The 17,665-nt window shown below is 41.2% G+C and overlaps 2 protein-coding genes across 2 annotated transcripts in view; both read right to left on the bottom strand.

Annotated features, from left to right (window-relative positions):
• Positions 1-4,174: 4,174 nt before the first annotated feature.
• Positions 4,175-6,538, bottom strand: LOC138046613 (craniofacial development protein 2-like). Its single transcript, XM_068893219.1, has 3 exons — positions 6,267-6,538; positions 5,877-6,151; positions 4,175-4,524 (listed from the first exon to the last, which is right to left on the bottom strand). Exons 1-3 carry the CDS (start codon positions 6,536-6,538, stop codon positions 4,175-4,177), a joined length of 897 nt encoding a protein of 298 aa, XP_068749320.1.
• Positions 6,539-6,595: 57 nt separating this feature from the next.
• The window catches only part of LOC138046612 (adhesion G-protein coupled receptor D1-like), a 36,575-nt gene continuing 25,505 nt past the window's right edge, over positions 6,596-17,665 (bottom strand). Inside the window, exon 9 of the mRNA XM_068893217.1 lies at positions 6,596-6,736. Within this exon, the coding sequence (XP_068749318.1) occupies positions 6,596-6,736 (141 nt within the window). The remainder of the gene's footprint in view (positions 6,737-17,665) is intronic.

Below are 17,665 nucleotides of genomic sequence, written 5' to 3'. Positions count from 1 at the left end.
ACAGAAGTTGCTTGGAGAACTATCAACTCACCTGAACAACGACATCTGGTAAGAAACTCCAGCCCACACCCCAGCGCATACCCTGGATTCCAGAGGTTATTTTCTCGCCATGAAAAGAGCGACAAAAGAGCGAGTCACGAAGCGGCGAGAAAAACCTCTGGTACAGGCTGTTAACCTTTCTGAACATGCCGCCCCAATCATATTGCGCTTTTCACTTCCAGAGTCAACTTTTGACCCTGGAGATTTCATTGGTCGATCGACAAACCGTTTTTTTATAAGGATTGCCATTGGTTAAGTCGAGGGGGACGATCAAACCGGTTTTTCACTGGTGTAATACAAGAAGACTATGAACGGTACAGTAGCGATAGCGACACGATAATCACAAATTCATGGCTGGCAGATTGAGGTTAATTCGTCTCACTGACGCTGGATGAATGTTTGCTGTTGGGTAGCCTCAGAGGCGACGTAATCGAAAAAGCACTCTGATTTTGTTTGGGAATTTGACGAAGGTGTGACTGAGCTTCTGACATCTTTACACCTCAATGCCTCGAGTCATATTGACACTGCTCCAGGAACTCGTAAAGTTCTTTAATTTTTTTCAGTTGTAATTCTAGGACTTGAATGCACGTTTGCATTTGTAACACGCGTGAAACGCTTCGACAAAAAACTCAGAAACGATGTATCGCACAGACTTGAGTACTGGTGAGGTGATTTATGAATTTGTCTCTTACAACATTCCAAGTTTTCGGCTTATTTCATTGAACAGTTTCGATTTTATTTTTTTGTTACGTGACAGTGTCAACGATTAATTCACTCCACCATCAGAATTTCCCAGTAGAGTGACCGGTAAACACTGCACAAATATTTTTATCACGTGGATAAAACCGGTTTGCCCAAGTTTCTAAAATAAACTCTTACTCTGGAAGTCAATCAAAATAAGTTGGTTTGCATGGAAGAGAGGTTTTTGACGGCCTGTACCAGAGGTTTTTCTCGCCTCTTCGTGACTCGCTCTTTTCATAGCGAGAAAATAACTTCTGGAACCCAGGGTACCCAGCGCATGGTTTGTCCTTGACAAAACTCTGTAATTGTTATTGTCTTAACCTGTCACGAGAGAAAATTGAAGTCAATTTTTCATTTCCTCCTCTTCAAAGTGAGTCTCAGTGCTAAGTTTTTGTGATAGTACCGGTAAGGTAACCGGTCAAGTCGCCCGAAAGTAATCTCACCCGAAGTCAAGTAGCCCGGAACCAGAGTCATGTTGCCCGAAATTTATGGTCATGCCACCCGAAATCCTAAGTCATGTCGCCCGAAATTTTATCGAGAGCATAAATTTGAAGAAAAGCAACAACTTAAGTAAATCGTAAAATGTTGTGTCCGCTAACCTATGCAAATATGAAGTCAAACAAAGACTCAAAATATCGCTGTTCATTTCAGCGTTGTTCGTTGCTATGAACTGAACTGTTCATGCTACAGTACAGATTCTAGTAATAATAAGCGGAATACTCTCAGTTCTAAGAATTTTTCACACATATCACTAAAATACATCAAGTTCTCTTAGTTTAATTTATCATATAAAAAATCTTTTACAGCGTTTTATGTTGTTTATTGTTAACCACGCGAACAAAGCGTGTTGGCATCAGTCTCCTTAGGATCAGAAGTGGTATAAATGACCACGAGTTGTTCCTTGTTTCCTCAGTCGGTGGCATGTAAATTTTGATCCGGTTAACCATATATATAGAGAGTAAAGTAAAAACAGAAACCTCATTCTGAGATAAGCAGCTAGCTGAAACACGAGGTCGTTACGCGTACACCAAAGAATTACACAATGAGCCTTTATCCCTGTATCGAGTGCGGAAATGAAGTTCGACCACGCCAGCCGTTTGGCAAGCCGTTCAGTGCGGTGATTGCGGCTTTTGGCAGCATCGTATCTTCGGGACTGGTATCGGCCAAGCCACCTACCGTTTGGCAGTAATAAGAGGAAGAATAGATTGGTTGTGCCTTGCATGTTCTCTTGCGTCATCGAACCCAAGTGACCAGGACCCCGCTACTGAGAGCAACAGGAATAGAATTCGCCCAAGGTGAGAAAAGTTTAAGTCCACTGTTTGTCCCTTATCCTGAAACAAGAACTTAACCTTTCAAAGGCCCAGTCTTATCTTGAACGTTTTTTTCCTTAAACGAGTTAACGATAAATATGAGGTTTTATTTTTGCTTTGCAGATCTTTCTCCAGAGTATCCGCCTCCTAGCAACATCAGCTAGGCAATGGATAATTTCTCCGGTGAGTATTAAACATAATTCCGGTGAGTATCAAACTTAAACTTTCCTCCTTCTCCACTAATGAGTAATTCATGAGTAATTCAGTAGTAAACTCAACCAGCTAAGCTAGCTTTAAAACTTACCTCGTCCACGGGTGCTTCCCCCATCAGTATATATCAGTACAGTTGTAGAATGCTCGGCCGTAAGAAGCTTATTTAACGTTAACTAGAACATTTCCACCTAGATGAGTTGGTGCCGATGAATTTATACTGATGTGTGGTTTTCTACTCTTGTTTTAGAAATCACCCCTGATAATCTGCAGCGCGATGAACAAGAATCACAACAATCAACGATCAACGAGAGTTACTCAGGTAAACCTTGATTACTTCAGTAAACCTCTAAATTTTCTTACAAAACGACTGAAGTTGATGGCAGACTCTTTCTTAAGAAAAAAAAAAAAAGAAAAAAAAGAAATTAGCCGTCGTCGTTCTATTTTTCTTTTTTTTTGCGATCGGGGGAGGGCTTAACCTAAAGAATATTCCAAGCAGTCGTTCTTCGACTAGTAACACAAGTATTTATTGGTGTTGTTTATTGAGACACTACTCCTTTTTTGCTTCAGGTGACCCCGTACCCCTCTCAACTGTATTAGAAGAAGAGCAGAGCAGTTGACCTACCGAATAATAGATGATGGGACCATCCATCAAAAAAAGAAGCTGATTGACTCAAGGGCTTCAATGTGAAGGAGCACGGGAAAGAGACCTCCTATTGGCAATGTACGGTGCGCCCGAAAGGAAACTACTGCAGAGATACTGTAAAAGAAACCACCCCCTCCCCCACCCCCCGGTACCGGTGCCGTTACCACCACTAAGATTCAGTATGTTTTCAAGCCGGCCTCTGCAATCATCGAAGATTACAGGTGCTCTTACAAGAACTCAACTCTGCGCCGTGTGATTCCCTCCCCAAACCCGCCAGACGGGAAAACAGACTGCGATAACGTCATAGGCCTGAACATTCAGTCGACCTAGATTTCGTCCTGGATGAGACTCACCTGCCCGACGACTTCCTACAAGCAGACGTCGAAGCAAGGAACCAGCGACATCTGGTATTTGCGGTTCGCAACTTCTTTCAAAAGCTAAAACATGGTACATCGACGAAACATTCAAACTCGTCCGCCAGCCATTTACCTAACTGTTGACAGTGAATGCATTCGTCAGGTCCGGTGATGCTGCCAAACAAGTGCCCCTTGTATATGTATTGATGTCGTCTCGCAAAAAGATGGATTACAAGCAGGTGAGTTACTCAATATATACTTATGTAGGGAAACACTAAAACTAATATTATAGCGACTTGACCGTTTTTCCGATGAAAATGAAAAGAATTTGCACCATAGTACAGGTGACTTCGAGCGAGCAATCTGACCCGCGGCTAAAGAAGTTCTACCCGGAGTACAAATTTCAGGATGTTCTTTTCACTGAAACCAAGCAATGTGGAGAAAGGTTAGCAGCCAAAAAATAATACCCACCTGTTATGCTAAACTACCCACTTGTGCCAAAATTTATTGAAACCCCTGAACCCATGACCTCTGCGATGCCATTGCGATGCTCTACCAACTGAGCTATGAGGCCACTCAGTTGAACCGTTTGTCAGCAGCTTTATAAGGAGAGTATTGGGCATTTATATACAAAAGAAACCAGCACATTCAGTATTTGAGATACGTCCCCAATCATATGGATAAACTGAAGAGAGTGTAGTGTAACGTGAAGTACTATGTTTCTATCCCATATGAACCATATGAGCTTCTTTAGCCTCTTCAGAAAGATCTCCTGAGTTGTTTAGTTGTTACAATGTAGGTTTTCCTGTCTAGCTGTATTCCTGAATCCTCGCTTCTAGTAATCGCTTCAGTTGTTCATCATGCTCATCAAGCTAATCGTGATGTTTCCTCTCATGGTAGCCTAATACATCACTCGCAGTCTGATACACCGTATCCTTCAGTGTTGCCCATTTCTCTTCTATGGCATTCTCTGAGTTGTTGCTGTCCCAGTCTTTCAAGTTTTCATCCATTTCCTGTGTAAGTTCTTCCTGCTTCTTTTGGCCTTTCAGTGCACTAGTGTTTAGCTTCCGTGGTGGCTTCGCAGCCGTCCTGCAGTGCCGTTTTCGTCTACAAATCCTTAATCTAGATCTCAGCATAACATGATCAGTGCCACAGTCCGCGCCTCTCATTGCTCTGGTGTCCAATACCTCCCTTCTGTCCCTCTGCCTAACTATGATGTAGCCTAATAGGTGCCAATGTAACCTGCGATCAGGCCCATTTTTAGCTTTGCCCATATGTTCTGTTATGTCGTCGCTCGCTAAAATTGGGCCTGACCAAAAGTCTCTCAAGAATTCCGGACGGTCGGCCAAATTTTGGCCGACCAAATTCGTGATCTGATTGGCTGTTGAAACGCCGGAAGTGAAAATTCTATCGTGATTGCGCGGAGCTCTCGCGAAGTCCTCGAGACTAATCCACCATAAGCGTACGAAAAAATTTGCTGCCCTTTTTTCTTACAATGCCGTGGACGGTGCAACTTGATTTTATTTGTATAAATGGAGATATGCCATCTGAAACATCTCATAACTTGTCCAGAATCGGGTTTGAATCTCTGGAACGAGTAAAATTAGCGATTCCATTGCCGAGCTCTGTGGCCATGGGGTTGAAAGTACTTTGGCACAAACTTCCCTGATGTTTAGAAAGGTAAATAGATGGTTCTTTCAAATGGCAATGAAAGCCGATGCATATTGGTTTCCTGGATGAGACAAGGGACATATATATCAACAGGAGGAGATGCTGATAAAATCGCAAGTTACACGAATGCATGTTTTGAATATCTGTGTAGCCCGTATCAAATATCAAACGGCTTTATTTATTTACTGTACATGACACGGTTTGTTTGCACACTTCATAATATTTCCAGTTGATTTAACTTAAAACTCGCACTCCAGAAACTAAAATGGCATGTTTCCAGAGAGATCAATTGTACAACAATAAAAGAAACTTTGCGAGTCCATCTTACTGTTCGTACTCCATCAAAATATTAACAGCCAAAACTTATCATGATTTTACCGCGCGCAATTTCAGAAATACACTGCAACTGAAGATATTACCCGAAAAAATCACCAAAGAAACCTTCATGGGCAAACACGTTAAAGGAATAATGTATTTCTCTTTTTTTTCTTTAAAAATCTATTGCCAAACCGTCCAAAGACAAAATGCTAGGTTATCTCAATTACAAATTAAGATGTCAAGCTTAAGAGATTGCATATTCAGTGAAGTTCGGGGGGAGAATTACACCGGCCTTTGCCGCAATATGATCGTCGAAAACATTCCCCATGCTTTAAATGTGTTTTTCTCAAATTAAAGCCAACGGTAACTTTCGAATTCGTTCATAATATTCCTCCCACGGTAATTAACTCTGGTCAAAACAAAATAGCGTGAATCTGCCGTCCACTCGTGTATTGGTGTAATGGAAGTAAATTTGATTGGCCGATGAAGGACATGTCAATCAATCAAAAAAAGTGGGCGGAAGGAATTTTGAAGAGGAATTTGGTCAGGCTCTATTTTTCGTTTCGCGAACTCCACATTACGTACCTCGCAAAACTAAAATAGAGCCTGATCGCAGGTTAGTGCCAATGCTTGGATCTTGGATGAATCCATGTCTTCTTGTGTAAGTGCTGGTTATCACAAGGTTGTACTCTGAACATATTACAAGTAGAAGCTCTCCATTCGCATTGAAGCAAGGAGCAAGGATGGCACAGTAGGTTATTGCGCGGCCTTGGTGCAAGAGGTCTTGAGTTCGGTTCCCGGATTTCGCATCCTTGTTTCGACTGTAGCTAAGTAGCTTTAAATACCCGTAAAACGGAGCACTGATGGAGAGGGGGGAGTAAAATGAGCGCACCGTCGACCTCAGGTTTGTCAGTTGAATTACTGTTACGAGTTATCGACATTAAATATGGTTACTTTACTCTACTTTTACTTTACTTGCGTACTCCACGACTGCCTAGCACTCCTTTCCATTTCTCGGTGTCCGAATCAACTCTGGCATTAAAATCTCCAACGAGTAGCAGCCTGTCATGAGTCGGTACACGCCTGATAGTTTCACGTAAATCACTGTAGATCTCTTCCTTCACCTCCTCTGTGTTGGTCATTGTTGGGGCATATACACTGATGAGTGCGGCATACATCTTCCGCTGTAGTGGGAGTCTCATAGTCATTATCCTGTCGTTGATTGGCACTGATTCCTCATCAAGCATTTCTGTTATCTCCTTTCTAGCTGCAAAGCCCACTCCTGCTTCTCTCCTTTCTTGAGTTTATCTCCCACTCCAAAAGAAGATGTACCCAAAGTCTTTCAAGCTGTCATATCCAGGCAATCTTGTTTCACTAAGTGCAGCTATGTCCACGTTGTACCTGTTCATTTCCAGGGCCACAAGCGCAGTCTGTCTTTCTGGGCGCTGTGATATTGTTCTGTCCAACAGAGTGCGTACATTCTATTCTGCTACGCACAAGGTTGCTGTTTTCCTCTTCTTTTGTCTTCCCGCTTCTAGCTAACAGATCAGTGCGGACCTTGTTAACCCGAGCGACGAACGAGCCGGTATGAGTTGTTTTCTGATTGACCATTTCATGAACTGCTTGCAAAGCATTTGAGTACTTTTAGTTTTGCTGGACTAGCAGCAAATTCTTGGCAGATAATGGTAATATCAGTGGCAAGGACAGGCCAAGACAAACTGACTCCAGTATCTGTTGCAGTGACTGACTAGATGATAGGTTTGTTTATCTCTGCTCTTTGTGACGTGCATGTCACAATGCACCGACTGGCACTGTCCACCACAGACCTTGTGATAGATTTATCTGCCAGGATGTCCAATCTCACCCAGTGTAACTGGGAGTGGTCCACCATAGACTTGTGACAGACACACATTGTTTTTAGTACAGCTCGCGGAAATCGAGCAGTCAGTTCAAAAAAGGGCAGGCGAATGGCCATTCACATCTGGAATAATTGTAACATGGGTAAGGTTGTACGAGGATGTGTCAGGCACATCAACGGGTGGGCACGTGATCTCATCGCTCTTGACCAGTAACTTGCAGAATTACAATTAAATTTCAGCTTACAGGTTAGCCTTGATTAATTTTTATTTCTACTACGTCATTGGTCTAAGTCGCTAAGAAGTCACATGAGAATTTAAATTTCTTTGTGTAGCTCTGTAGGTCTTACGACTTCTAAGTCATTTTGTCGTGTTGCTGCTGCCAGACCCATAGATCGTCCTCGCGCTCTTTCCATATACAGCTAGACGCGTATCTGCGTGAACTTGTGCTTGCCTGGTGTCTTGGCAAGTAAAGTGACCTCCCACAAAGGTCGCGGACCGACCTTTTCCGAAAACTGTCGACATTTTTTAGTGTGGGTCTATCCGCGCGAACGGTGTGTGCCGTTCTTAACGCTAACCAAAATTAGCGTGCACTTCATTACCTCCAATCATCGCTAATCTTTGGTTACTAATGGCCATAACAAATACGTTGTGTGGTAGCCATCCTTGGAATGCGCTAATCTCAACCCTGTACATATAACTTCCGGTTACGATCCTTTGCTTCTAAAAAGAGCTCGTGCGTTCCAAAAATAAGCAGTACGTTCGGGTAATCGTCTCGTATTGTCTTAAAATCTCTTACTACTTACTTCTACTTGTAAGGGATCCTTCAGAAGCATTTGTTTATATGATATTAGGATTTTCTCTTGGCACAAAGGCTCATAGCACAAGGAAAACCCTAGCTGTGGGGCTAAGTTCCTCTATTTTGTATGAAGTCAGTCACTCTAGGCGCAATCTTAGATCAACAATTGCTGCTTGCTTTTCCTGCCATAAAACTAAGAGGACCACGGTGGTAGGGCACATTCACCACCTAAGGAAATGCGTGATATGGACAGACTGGATGCGTTTAGGCGCCATCTTAAGACATGTTTTCTTAGGACGGCATTTGTTATTTTACCGCGATTTGGTGGGCTTACAGATGGGGCCAAGGAGCCTCTGGATTTCCTATGTTATCATTGCGCATTGGTATATGTTATTATTATTATTTTTCTATCTTCAATTATGACTTGTACGGTTTCTTTTTCAAACGTATGTACTGGCTATTTTTAATTCATTTCTCGATAACTTAAAATAAAAGTCAATACTGCATTGCAGGGCGGGTTACAGTACAGTATGGATAACACGCAGAGTAAATTTACCATACAATTTAACGAATTTTTTTATAATCAAGTAAACGAGGCACATTAGGAAATACAAGAATCTCAAAATGCACATTAAAATTATTCAACAACAATTCAAGGAACACATTTCTACAAATGCTGTCGAATCTACGAAATTACAAGACAAGAAACCTGCTTTATACGAGTGCGTTGTATCACATTGGCATCTGTCGTCTCGCCTACAAAGTGATTCTTTACCTTAAATTAACGATTATCGTTAATTCATAATTTGCTCTGAATTTACTGTTGTCGTTAATTTAGAAGACTGAAAGATTCATATGGATTAAGGGAAATGCTCGTATGCTTTTTAAAAGACAACCTAAGTGTATGCACATAAGATTCGAACCTGGCCTGAGAATGTTGATTAACCTGTCATCCAACCACTTGACCACCACAGCGCTAGCTGCCCAGGGACAATATTTTAAACACTATTTGATGCTGTATATTATCACTCGGCCAAAAACAATACTGAACACTGCAAAAGGTCGGTTTCCAAACTTCACGACAAAGCTAAACATTTTAAAATCAAAGCTTTGACCTTAATTATTAATCTAGCTTAGGCCTAATTACTCTTCAGTAGCGATATTCTATGGGAGACTTAACAAGCAAGCGCCGGAAACGTTAACTTGTAGGGGGTTCTGGAAAAATTTCCGCCAGAAAATTTTGAAATCTTGAAGCTCGGATATGCTACTAAAATGCCAGATGTTTTACTTCTTATTTTTATTTTTTTATGCAGTTAGAAAATATGATTAGCACCGAATGAAAGCTCGCCTTTCAACAAGGAGTTAAAACGAGTGCATGGTCGCGCACTAAGATATGGTTTTTTCAACATATCTTGTTTAAGCTCTTATACAAAAATCTTGTTATTCTTTCATAAATTCAACATACGTTTTAATGGGCTGGATATCAAACAAGTTATCCAACCGACGTTTGATTGGTTAAGGGAACAAAACATCTTGAGGGATTAGGGATCCCTCTGCGGTTGCTGCGACGCCATGGAGGAGCTTTCTGAAAGACGACGGCGGCGGCAAATAGGTCGCTATTATAAAACATGTTTGTGACAGGGTTGGTTCCTCGTATAAGGGAATTTAAGATCTACGACGCTAATGTACGTTTTTAAACTCTTTCCTTGTTATTCTAGATCGCTAAACTTCTACGAACAATTCGAAGCATCCAGGAATTAAACGGAGATGACACTTGGAAGTCGTGAGATCAGAGCTGGCGCAATAGGAATTGCACAGGATCCCGTTACCCGAAGCTTCCCTACGTATTGTACCCTTGAGTCAACCCTGTCCCGCGGGAATCTTTCTATTTTTAGAACTACTATATTTTGACGTATGTGACTGAGAACATACGTGAAGTGGCTTACATACATCACATACGTATGTGACGTAATAAATTGCTGACTATTGGTCTCTTATGATTGGCTATTGTGAAAACACCCACTAAGGCCCCCCTTGGAGGTGTTTCTAAAAATAAAAAGATACGGGAAAGGGTTGACTTAGAGTGTTAATATGGAAGATGGAGGCTCCGGGTAAGGGGCCCCTGTCGGGCAAAAATAACCCACACACTATTCGCAAAGAGTAGAGCATGAAGTTCCTGGTGTTGCGTCCTGTCCTATGTGGTGTATCATGGTAGGGAGGGTAAATTCTCGATGATATAAGCTAAATCAAGCTACTCTATAAATCCGAAGATTAATTAAAGATATGATGACGATGACTCGCTTCCCGCCAATGTACCCCGGGTTCGATTCCCAGACTAGGTGTCATGTGTGTGTTGATTGGGTTTGTTGCTGTTTTGTGGCTTTCTTTCTTCCGTCGATGTAGACATCCGTGATCTATATCAGAAAAGAAAGTTTCCGTTAATGTTCCTCACGCAGCTTTTTTGTAGGAATTTAGGCAGGAAATCCTTGCGTGATACTGATAATAACGAGAGTGCATGCGACGAGACTGAATTATAAATACTCTTGTTTTTCGGCCATTATAACTTGATCAAAAACAATAATTGAAAGCAAACTGCGGTGATAAACATTATAACGCATTTTAACTTGACGTTTCGTATCATATAACATACATCATCATGTACGGGCAACAGGGTCCAGAGCCTTGATGAATTGCACTGTGAACGCATTGGGAGACTCATTTTCATCATTGTGTGCGCGGAGCAAGAACTCAAATTACAAGAAAACAATATACCTTGAGCTGGGCTTCCTAAACCATAGGCAACCCAAGCTCGGTATACTATTTATAGACTTTGTATGGGAAAATTAACTTTGAACCTATAAATGCTAAAATAGGCTGTAAATGTGGAAATAAACTTCACTTACTTCTACGTACAGTTGTCCTCGTCTTTTCTGTGTACTCGGAGGGCAAACTGCGTCCATTTTAGACAGGTTTGTCGCTTTCGAATTTTTACGATGCCGTTGGTTGTCATTTCCCCTCATAAAGAGAAGAAAAGCTGGTGACTCGCGGCGATCTCATCCCACAAATTGCTCTCTCATTGGCCAAGTGTTTCAAATTGTCCAATGAGAAGGCAGAATGTAATACGATTGCCACCAAGCTATAACGGCCGTAGCCACACATCTAGCTGAACGCATGGGAAGATTATAGAAAGTTGCACATTATTTGGAATTTATCCGCCAAAAATCGCTGTGTGGTCCCGGAGTTGAGCTGATGTCATAGGAAATTTATCTGGCCTTAAGGCTGTGGTGTTTTTATGGCGATTCGGACCGTTGCTTTGTGATACGAGAGCAATTTGTGGGATGAGCTTGCCGCGAGTCACCAGCCTTTCTTCTCTTTATGAGGGGATATGACAACTAACGACATCGTAAAAATCGAAAGCCACAAACCCGTCTATAACGGACACAAGTTTGTCCTCCGTTTGCACAGAAACGACGAGGACAACTGCACGTAGGGGTAAGTGAAGTTTATTTCTACATTTACAGCTTATTTTAGCATTTATAAGCTCAAAGTTAATTTTCCCATACAAAGGCTATAAATCGTATACCGAGCTTGGGCTGCCTGTGCCTAAACCACCAGAATATTGTACAATGATGGCTCGCTTGCCAAGGTGCAAAATTGTCCCGAAAACGAAAAGATTTGATTAAAAGGTCAGTGAGTTTGAGGTACACACGACGTTTACTTACTAAACTAAAGAGATAGTTAATCGTTATCGTACAAGAGTATACGAAAGTCTTTTTGCTTTGCAGATCAAACTGGCTCTTCCCCAAAACACTCCCACAAAGCAATTCAATAAGACTCTCGACCCTGTCTCCCGTGCAACCTCAAAGTGGCCAATTAATTGTCCCGCCATATATACTGACTGCTAGGATCTAAATTGTGGAAATGGAGCATTTTCGCGATTGTACTAGAAGAGACGTTACATGTTACCTCCGGGGAATGAAATGAAGAGTCACTTCGAAAAAATTGGCAAAGCATTGGAATTACAGTATTTTTGTATAATTTACTGAAAATTATAATTAAAAAAACCTTAAGTAACTCTGTCTTACCTCTTTATTTTTGGCCAGCAATGAAGAGCAAAAATGAAGAACCCCTTTGGGAAAGAATGAAAGAATTACACTGGGAATTGCTACAGGATCAGGTTTAATTGTCATCAAATAATTCTATCAAAGCATTTTCTCAGTCGAATTTTGACGTCATGGTGGCCATGTTAGTGGAAACTGAATAAATGTGTGAAAGAAAATTTGCCCTGAGCGGGATTTGAACCCACGTCCCCCCATTACTAGTCGGGTGTGATCACCACTACACCACCAGGACAACCATGCTGGCAACACAGCCATCGACGATGTGATTTACGTGGTTTAAGGCGTGGGCCTCCCAGGAAATTTTCTTTCGAGGTGACAAAGTAGGGGAGCCTATAACTTCACTTGAAACCCAACCAAGGATCAACTTAATAATGCACGACCGTAGTCAACTTAGCGGATGACAAGGAAGGATCCTAGAAGGATACAGGCTAATTTTAATTTTTAGAGAGAGTGTAGGAGAGAAACCCTGACAATGCACACCCCAAATAATCATATTTTTAACTGAATAAATGTGTGAAAGAAAATTTGCCCTGAGCGGGATTTGAACCCACGTCCCCCCATTACTAGTCGGGTGTGATCACCACTACACCACCAGGACAACCATGCTGGCAACACAGCCATCGACGATGTGATTTACGTGGTTTAAGGCGTGGGCCTCCCAGGAAATTTTCTTTCGAGGTGACAAAGTAGGGGAGCCTATAACTTCACTTGAAACCCAACCAAGGATCAACTTAATGATGCACGACCGTAGTCAACTTAGCGGATGACAAGGAAGGATCCTAGAAGGATACAGGCTAATTTTAATTTTTAGAGAGAGTGTAGGAGAGAAACCCTGACAATGCACACCTGACTACGGTCGACTACAGTTGACTACGGTCGTGCATCATTAAGTTGATCCTTGGTTGGGTTTCAAGTGAAGTTATAGGCTCCCCTACTTTGTCACCTCGAAAGAAAATTTCCTGGGAGGCCCACGCCTTAAACCACGTAAATCACATCGTCGATGGCTGTGTTGCCAGCATGGTTGTCCTGGTGGTGTAGTGGTGATCATACCCGACTAGTAATGGGGGGACGTGGGTTCAAATCCCGCTCAGGGCAAATTTTCTTTCACACATTTATTCAGTTAAAAATATGATTATTTGGGGTGTGCATTGTCAGGGTTTCTCTCCTACACTCTCTCTCTCTCTCTCTCTCTGTATATATATATATATGTATAGAGAAAGTGTAGGAGAGAAACCCTGACAATGCACACCCCAAATAATCAATTTTTAAGAATAAATGTTTGAAAGAAAATTTGCCCTGAGCGGGATTTGAACCCACGTCCCCCCATTACTAGTCGGGTGTGATCACCACTACACCACCAGGACAACCATGCTGGCAACACAGCCATCGAAGAGGTGATTTACGTGGCTAAGGCGTGGGCCTCCCGGGAAATTTTCTTTCAAGGTGACAAGGTAGGGGAGCCTATAACTTCACTTGAAACCCAACTAAGGATCAAGTTAATGATGCACGACCGTAGTCAACTTAGCGGATGACAAGGAAGGATCCTAGAAGGTTTCTCTCCTACACTTTCTCTAAAATTGAAATTAGCCTGTATCCTTCTAGGATCCTTCCTTGTCATCCGCTAAGTTGACTACGGTCGTGCATCATTAACTTGATCCTTAGTTGGGTTTCAAGTGAAGTTATAGGCTCCCCTACCTTGTCACCTTGAAAGAAAATTTCCCGGGAGGCCCACGCCTTAGCCACGTAAATCACCTCTTCGATGGCTGTGTTGCCAGCATGGTTGTCCTGGTGGTGTAGTGGTGATCACACCCGACTAGTAATGGGGGGACGTGGGTTCAAATCCCGCTCAGGGCAAATTTTCTTTCAAACATTTATTCTTAAAAATATATATATATGTATATATATATGTATTATATATGGCTTGAATATCTGTAGTGGTTGACCAAACGATAAGCTCCCAACAGAAGGGTTCAAAAGGATGCACGTTGTCTCCTCAGTTAGTATTTAAAGTTGCATATAAACTGGAGAGGAAGACAAGACTTCTCGAAGGTCCAGGAAATTTAATAAATACGTTTCGGCCCTTCGGCCCTCGTCAGTTAAAGTTTTTTTAAAAATAGAGTACAAGTAAAAAATCTAAGGATAAAATGGCTTAATTTTTACAGCAGTGGAGACTATATATTCTCTGAAAGACTAACAATGTATTACATATATATATATATATATATATATATATATATATATATATATATAATGGAAGAACACAAGATATATACAGTGGAAGAACACAAAATCTGTGATTGATTGGTTTTCAAACATCGGAGAAAAGCACAGGCATTCATTTCTGGTTTTTGACATTGTGGATTTTTACCCATCCATATCAGAGCAAATACTGCGGTCATCGCTAGAGTATGCAAAACAACATACAACCGTCTCAGAGCAGGATATTGAAATCATCATGCACTCAAGGAAAACCCTCCTCTTTGATAAAAACGAACCCTGGGTCAAGAGAGGGGATTCCCCTATGTTCGATGTAGCCATGGGTTGCTATGACGGAGCCGAGGTTTGCGAGCTGGTTGGTCTGTACATCCTACACACATTATCATCGAAATTCCCGGAAAAGGGACATTGGCTTGTACAGAGACGACGGCCTGGCGGTCTTTAAGAATATGAACGCAAGAGCGGGCGACAAAGCAAGAAAAGCCTTTTCTAAGGTCATCGGAGACCTTGGATTGAAAATAACAGTGCAAGGCAACCTCAAGGTGGTGAATTATCTCGATGTCACGCTAAATCTAACAACTGGAAGGTATTTCCCATACAGAAAACCTGACAACGATCCATTGTACATCAACGCCAAATCCAATCACCCACCTTCTATAATTAGGCAAATTCCAACATCCATAGGCACTAGAGTATCGAGTTTGTCGTGCGACCAAGACGAGTTCGATAAAACCTCGCAGTTATACAACAACGCCCTGAAATCCAGCGGGTACAAAGAACGAATCCATTATGTTGCAAATCAAAATCAAAACCAAGGAAGAGCAAAATCCAGAAACAGGTCAAGAAAAATCATATGGTTTAACCCGCCATACAGCCAGAATGTTCGAACCAACATCGCTAAATCATTCCTTTGCCTGATAAACAAACATTTCCCAAAGTCACACAAGCTCCACGAAATATTCAATAGAAACAACCTCAAGGTCAGCTACAGCTGCACTACAAACATGGCTAACATAATCAAAAGCCACAAGCAGAAGATCCTGAATGAGTGCAACGAGTCCTCCAGTGAGAAGAAATGCAATTGTAGAAACAAAAACCTTTGCCCTCTTAACAAGTCATCAAATCCACCCGCTCAAACTATCAACACTTGCAACTGCCGTGACAAAAGATCCTGTCCTCTAGACGGAAAGTGCAACGTGCGGAATACCATCTATCAAGCAGAGGTCACAACATCTCAGTCAAAGCAAACTTACATCGGTCTTTGCGACGCATCATTCAAATCACGTTATAGAAACCACACATGTTCCTTTAGAAATGAACGCTACAGAAATTCCACTGAACTTAGTAAATATGTATGGGGTTTGAAAGACAAGAAAGTCGACTATCACATTAAATGGCGGATTGTTAGGCATGCGAGATCCTATTCAAATGTAACGAAGAAGTGTAATTTATGTCTGTGGGAGAAATACTATATAATTTGTAGACCAGATTTGGCAACCCTTAACAACAGAAATGAGCTTGTAACAAGTTGCAGACATGCAAAGAAATTCCTTCTCAATAGCGTAATTATTTAAGGCTTATTTTTAGCAGCTCACTGGAAACAGTTTGTATTGTTTAACCGTTGCTATGCACCCCAGCCTATAGTGAATTGCTACCGTTATTTTCAAAAACACCATGTATTCCTTCTTTTTGGTAGTTGCCTGATGATTGCTTCGGGAGAAGCATGAAACTCGGAGTAGCAAATAAATGTTTTTGACCTAGTTCAAGTCTACGTATCTATATATATATATATATATATATATATATACAACTGTTAGTGACTCTCAGGCCAACAAAGGTGTCACCACGTCAGGAGGATCTGCAAGATTCCTAGTCCAAACCTCACGACATGAACGACTGTAGTGAGTAAAAAGGAAGCGAGGACGGACAACTTCTGACGTTAAAAAGTTAAAAAATTAAAAATTTACTAAAACGTTTCGGTCAAAGACCTTCTTCAGTTATGACAACTTTTGAATAAAAACGAAACTTAAATAAGATTTAGGCGCTAACAATTGCACAATACCAAGTGACAGCTGTCAAAAAAATATATAAGATTGCAAAAAAGAAGAACAAAAAGTGGTGCTAATTTGTACATGACAAAAAAGCTAAATTAGCGAAGCAAAAAAAATTAACAAAACCCCTAGAGGGGCCCTTAAACAATATAAATCATAATGAGCTTCCCGACCAGGGCCTTTGATTTCAGCTAAAACCTAAGGGCCTGACGAAATCCAAGAAAAGGGCCTTAGAACGGTTAATCATGTAGGAATGTACACTATGGGAAAGGAAACTAATTGTAACAAATTCTGTTTTTTGAATGAAATTCCTTCCTTTTATTTAAGCCGTGGGGTGCTAGAGAGAACAGCTGAGCACTCCAATAAGCCTCTTTTGTAATTAAAAGCCTATCGATTTCTTCAGAGTTGCATGAAGCCTGCACCTGATCAATGCATTGAAATGAGAAATCATCTAGGGTATGTGGGATTTTGTTAAAATGCACTGCTACTTCGCTAGTTGTTTTGTTGGTAAGCATAGCAGACTTGTGATTACGGAACCTAATTCTAAAATCAGTGGTGGTAGATCCCACATATTGCAGGCGACATTTCTTGCAAGAGGCTAAATAAATAACGTTTTTAGAATCGCAGGAAAGACTGGAATGAATGGTGTATTTTTTTTTCCGTCTTAAAGCTAAGGAAAGATTTAGATTCCACAAAAAAATTCTTACAAAGATCGCATCTATTTCTATTGCATTTAAAACAACCATTGTTGTGGTGATCCGTTCGTCCCTCTGCGGCGGTTTTCAAGCGAGATGGTGCTAACAATTCTTTAAGATTTTTTGACCGACGGAAGGCTGGTATGACAGAGCCTCGAGGGAAGAGTTCTTTTAACTTGGGGTTGGATTGTAGAATAAACAAGTGCTTTCTAATTATGTTACCAACATCGGGTAAATGTGGATTGAATGTAACAACAAACGGAAATAGTTTCCTCGCTTCTTTTCCACGAGTTCTAAGTAGATCATTTCTAGAAATGGCGGAGGCTTTGGAGAATTGATCATTAACTAATTTAGAAGGATAACCTTGATTGAGAAGGTACCCTTTGTACTCAGCTCTTTTCTGGAATGACTACTTCAGACTACTTCAGAGTAATTAAAAAATGACTCTGAAGTAGTCATTCGTATACAGGATAAAGGCTCTAGATTTGTATTAATTGATGTAAACGAATACGAGGAAAAAATGTTTGGTCAACTCAATAACCAGTTGCATTATAAACCTTTGCAGTTGGATCCTACCGCTAAGCATTTGGCATTAGTAGGCAATTGGTGTTCTAAATGGCTCGGAAAAGGTGAGA

Source organism: Montipora capricornis, chromosome 4, assembly GCF_036669925.1.
Source record: "Montipora capricornis isolate CH-2021 chromosome 4, ASM3666992v2, whole genome shotgun sequence".
In the NCBI taxonomy this organism is placed as follows: Eukaryota; Metazoa; Cnidaria; class Anthozoa; order Scleractinia; family Acroporidae; genus Montipora; species Montipora capricornis.
Note: the sequence above shows the minus strand (reverse complement) of the source record. Positions and strands in the feature narration are given on the sequence as shown.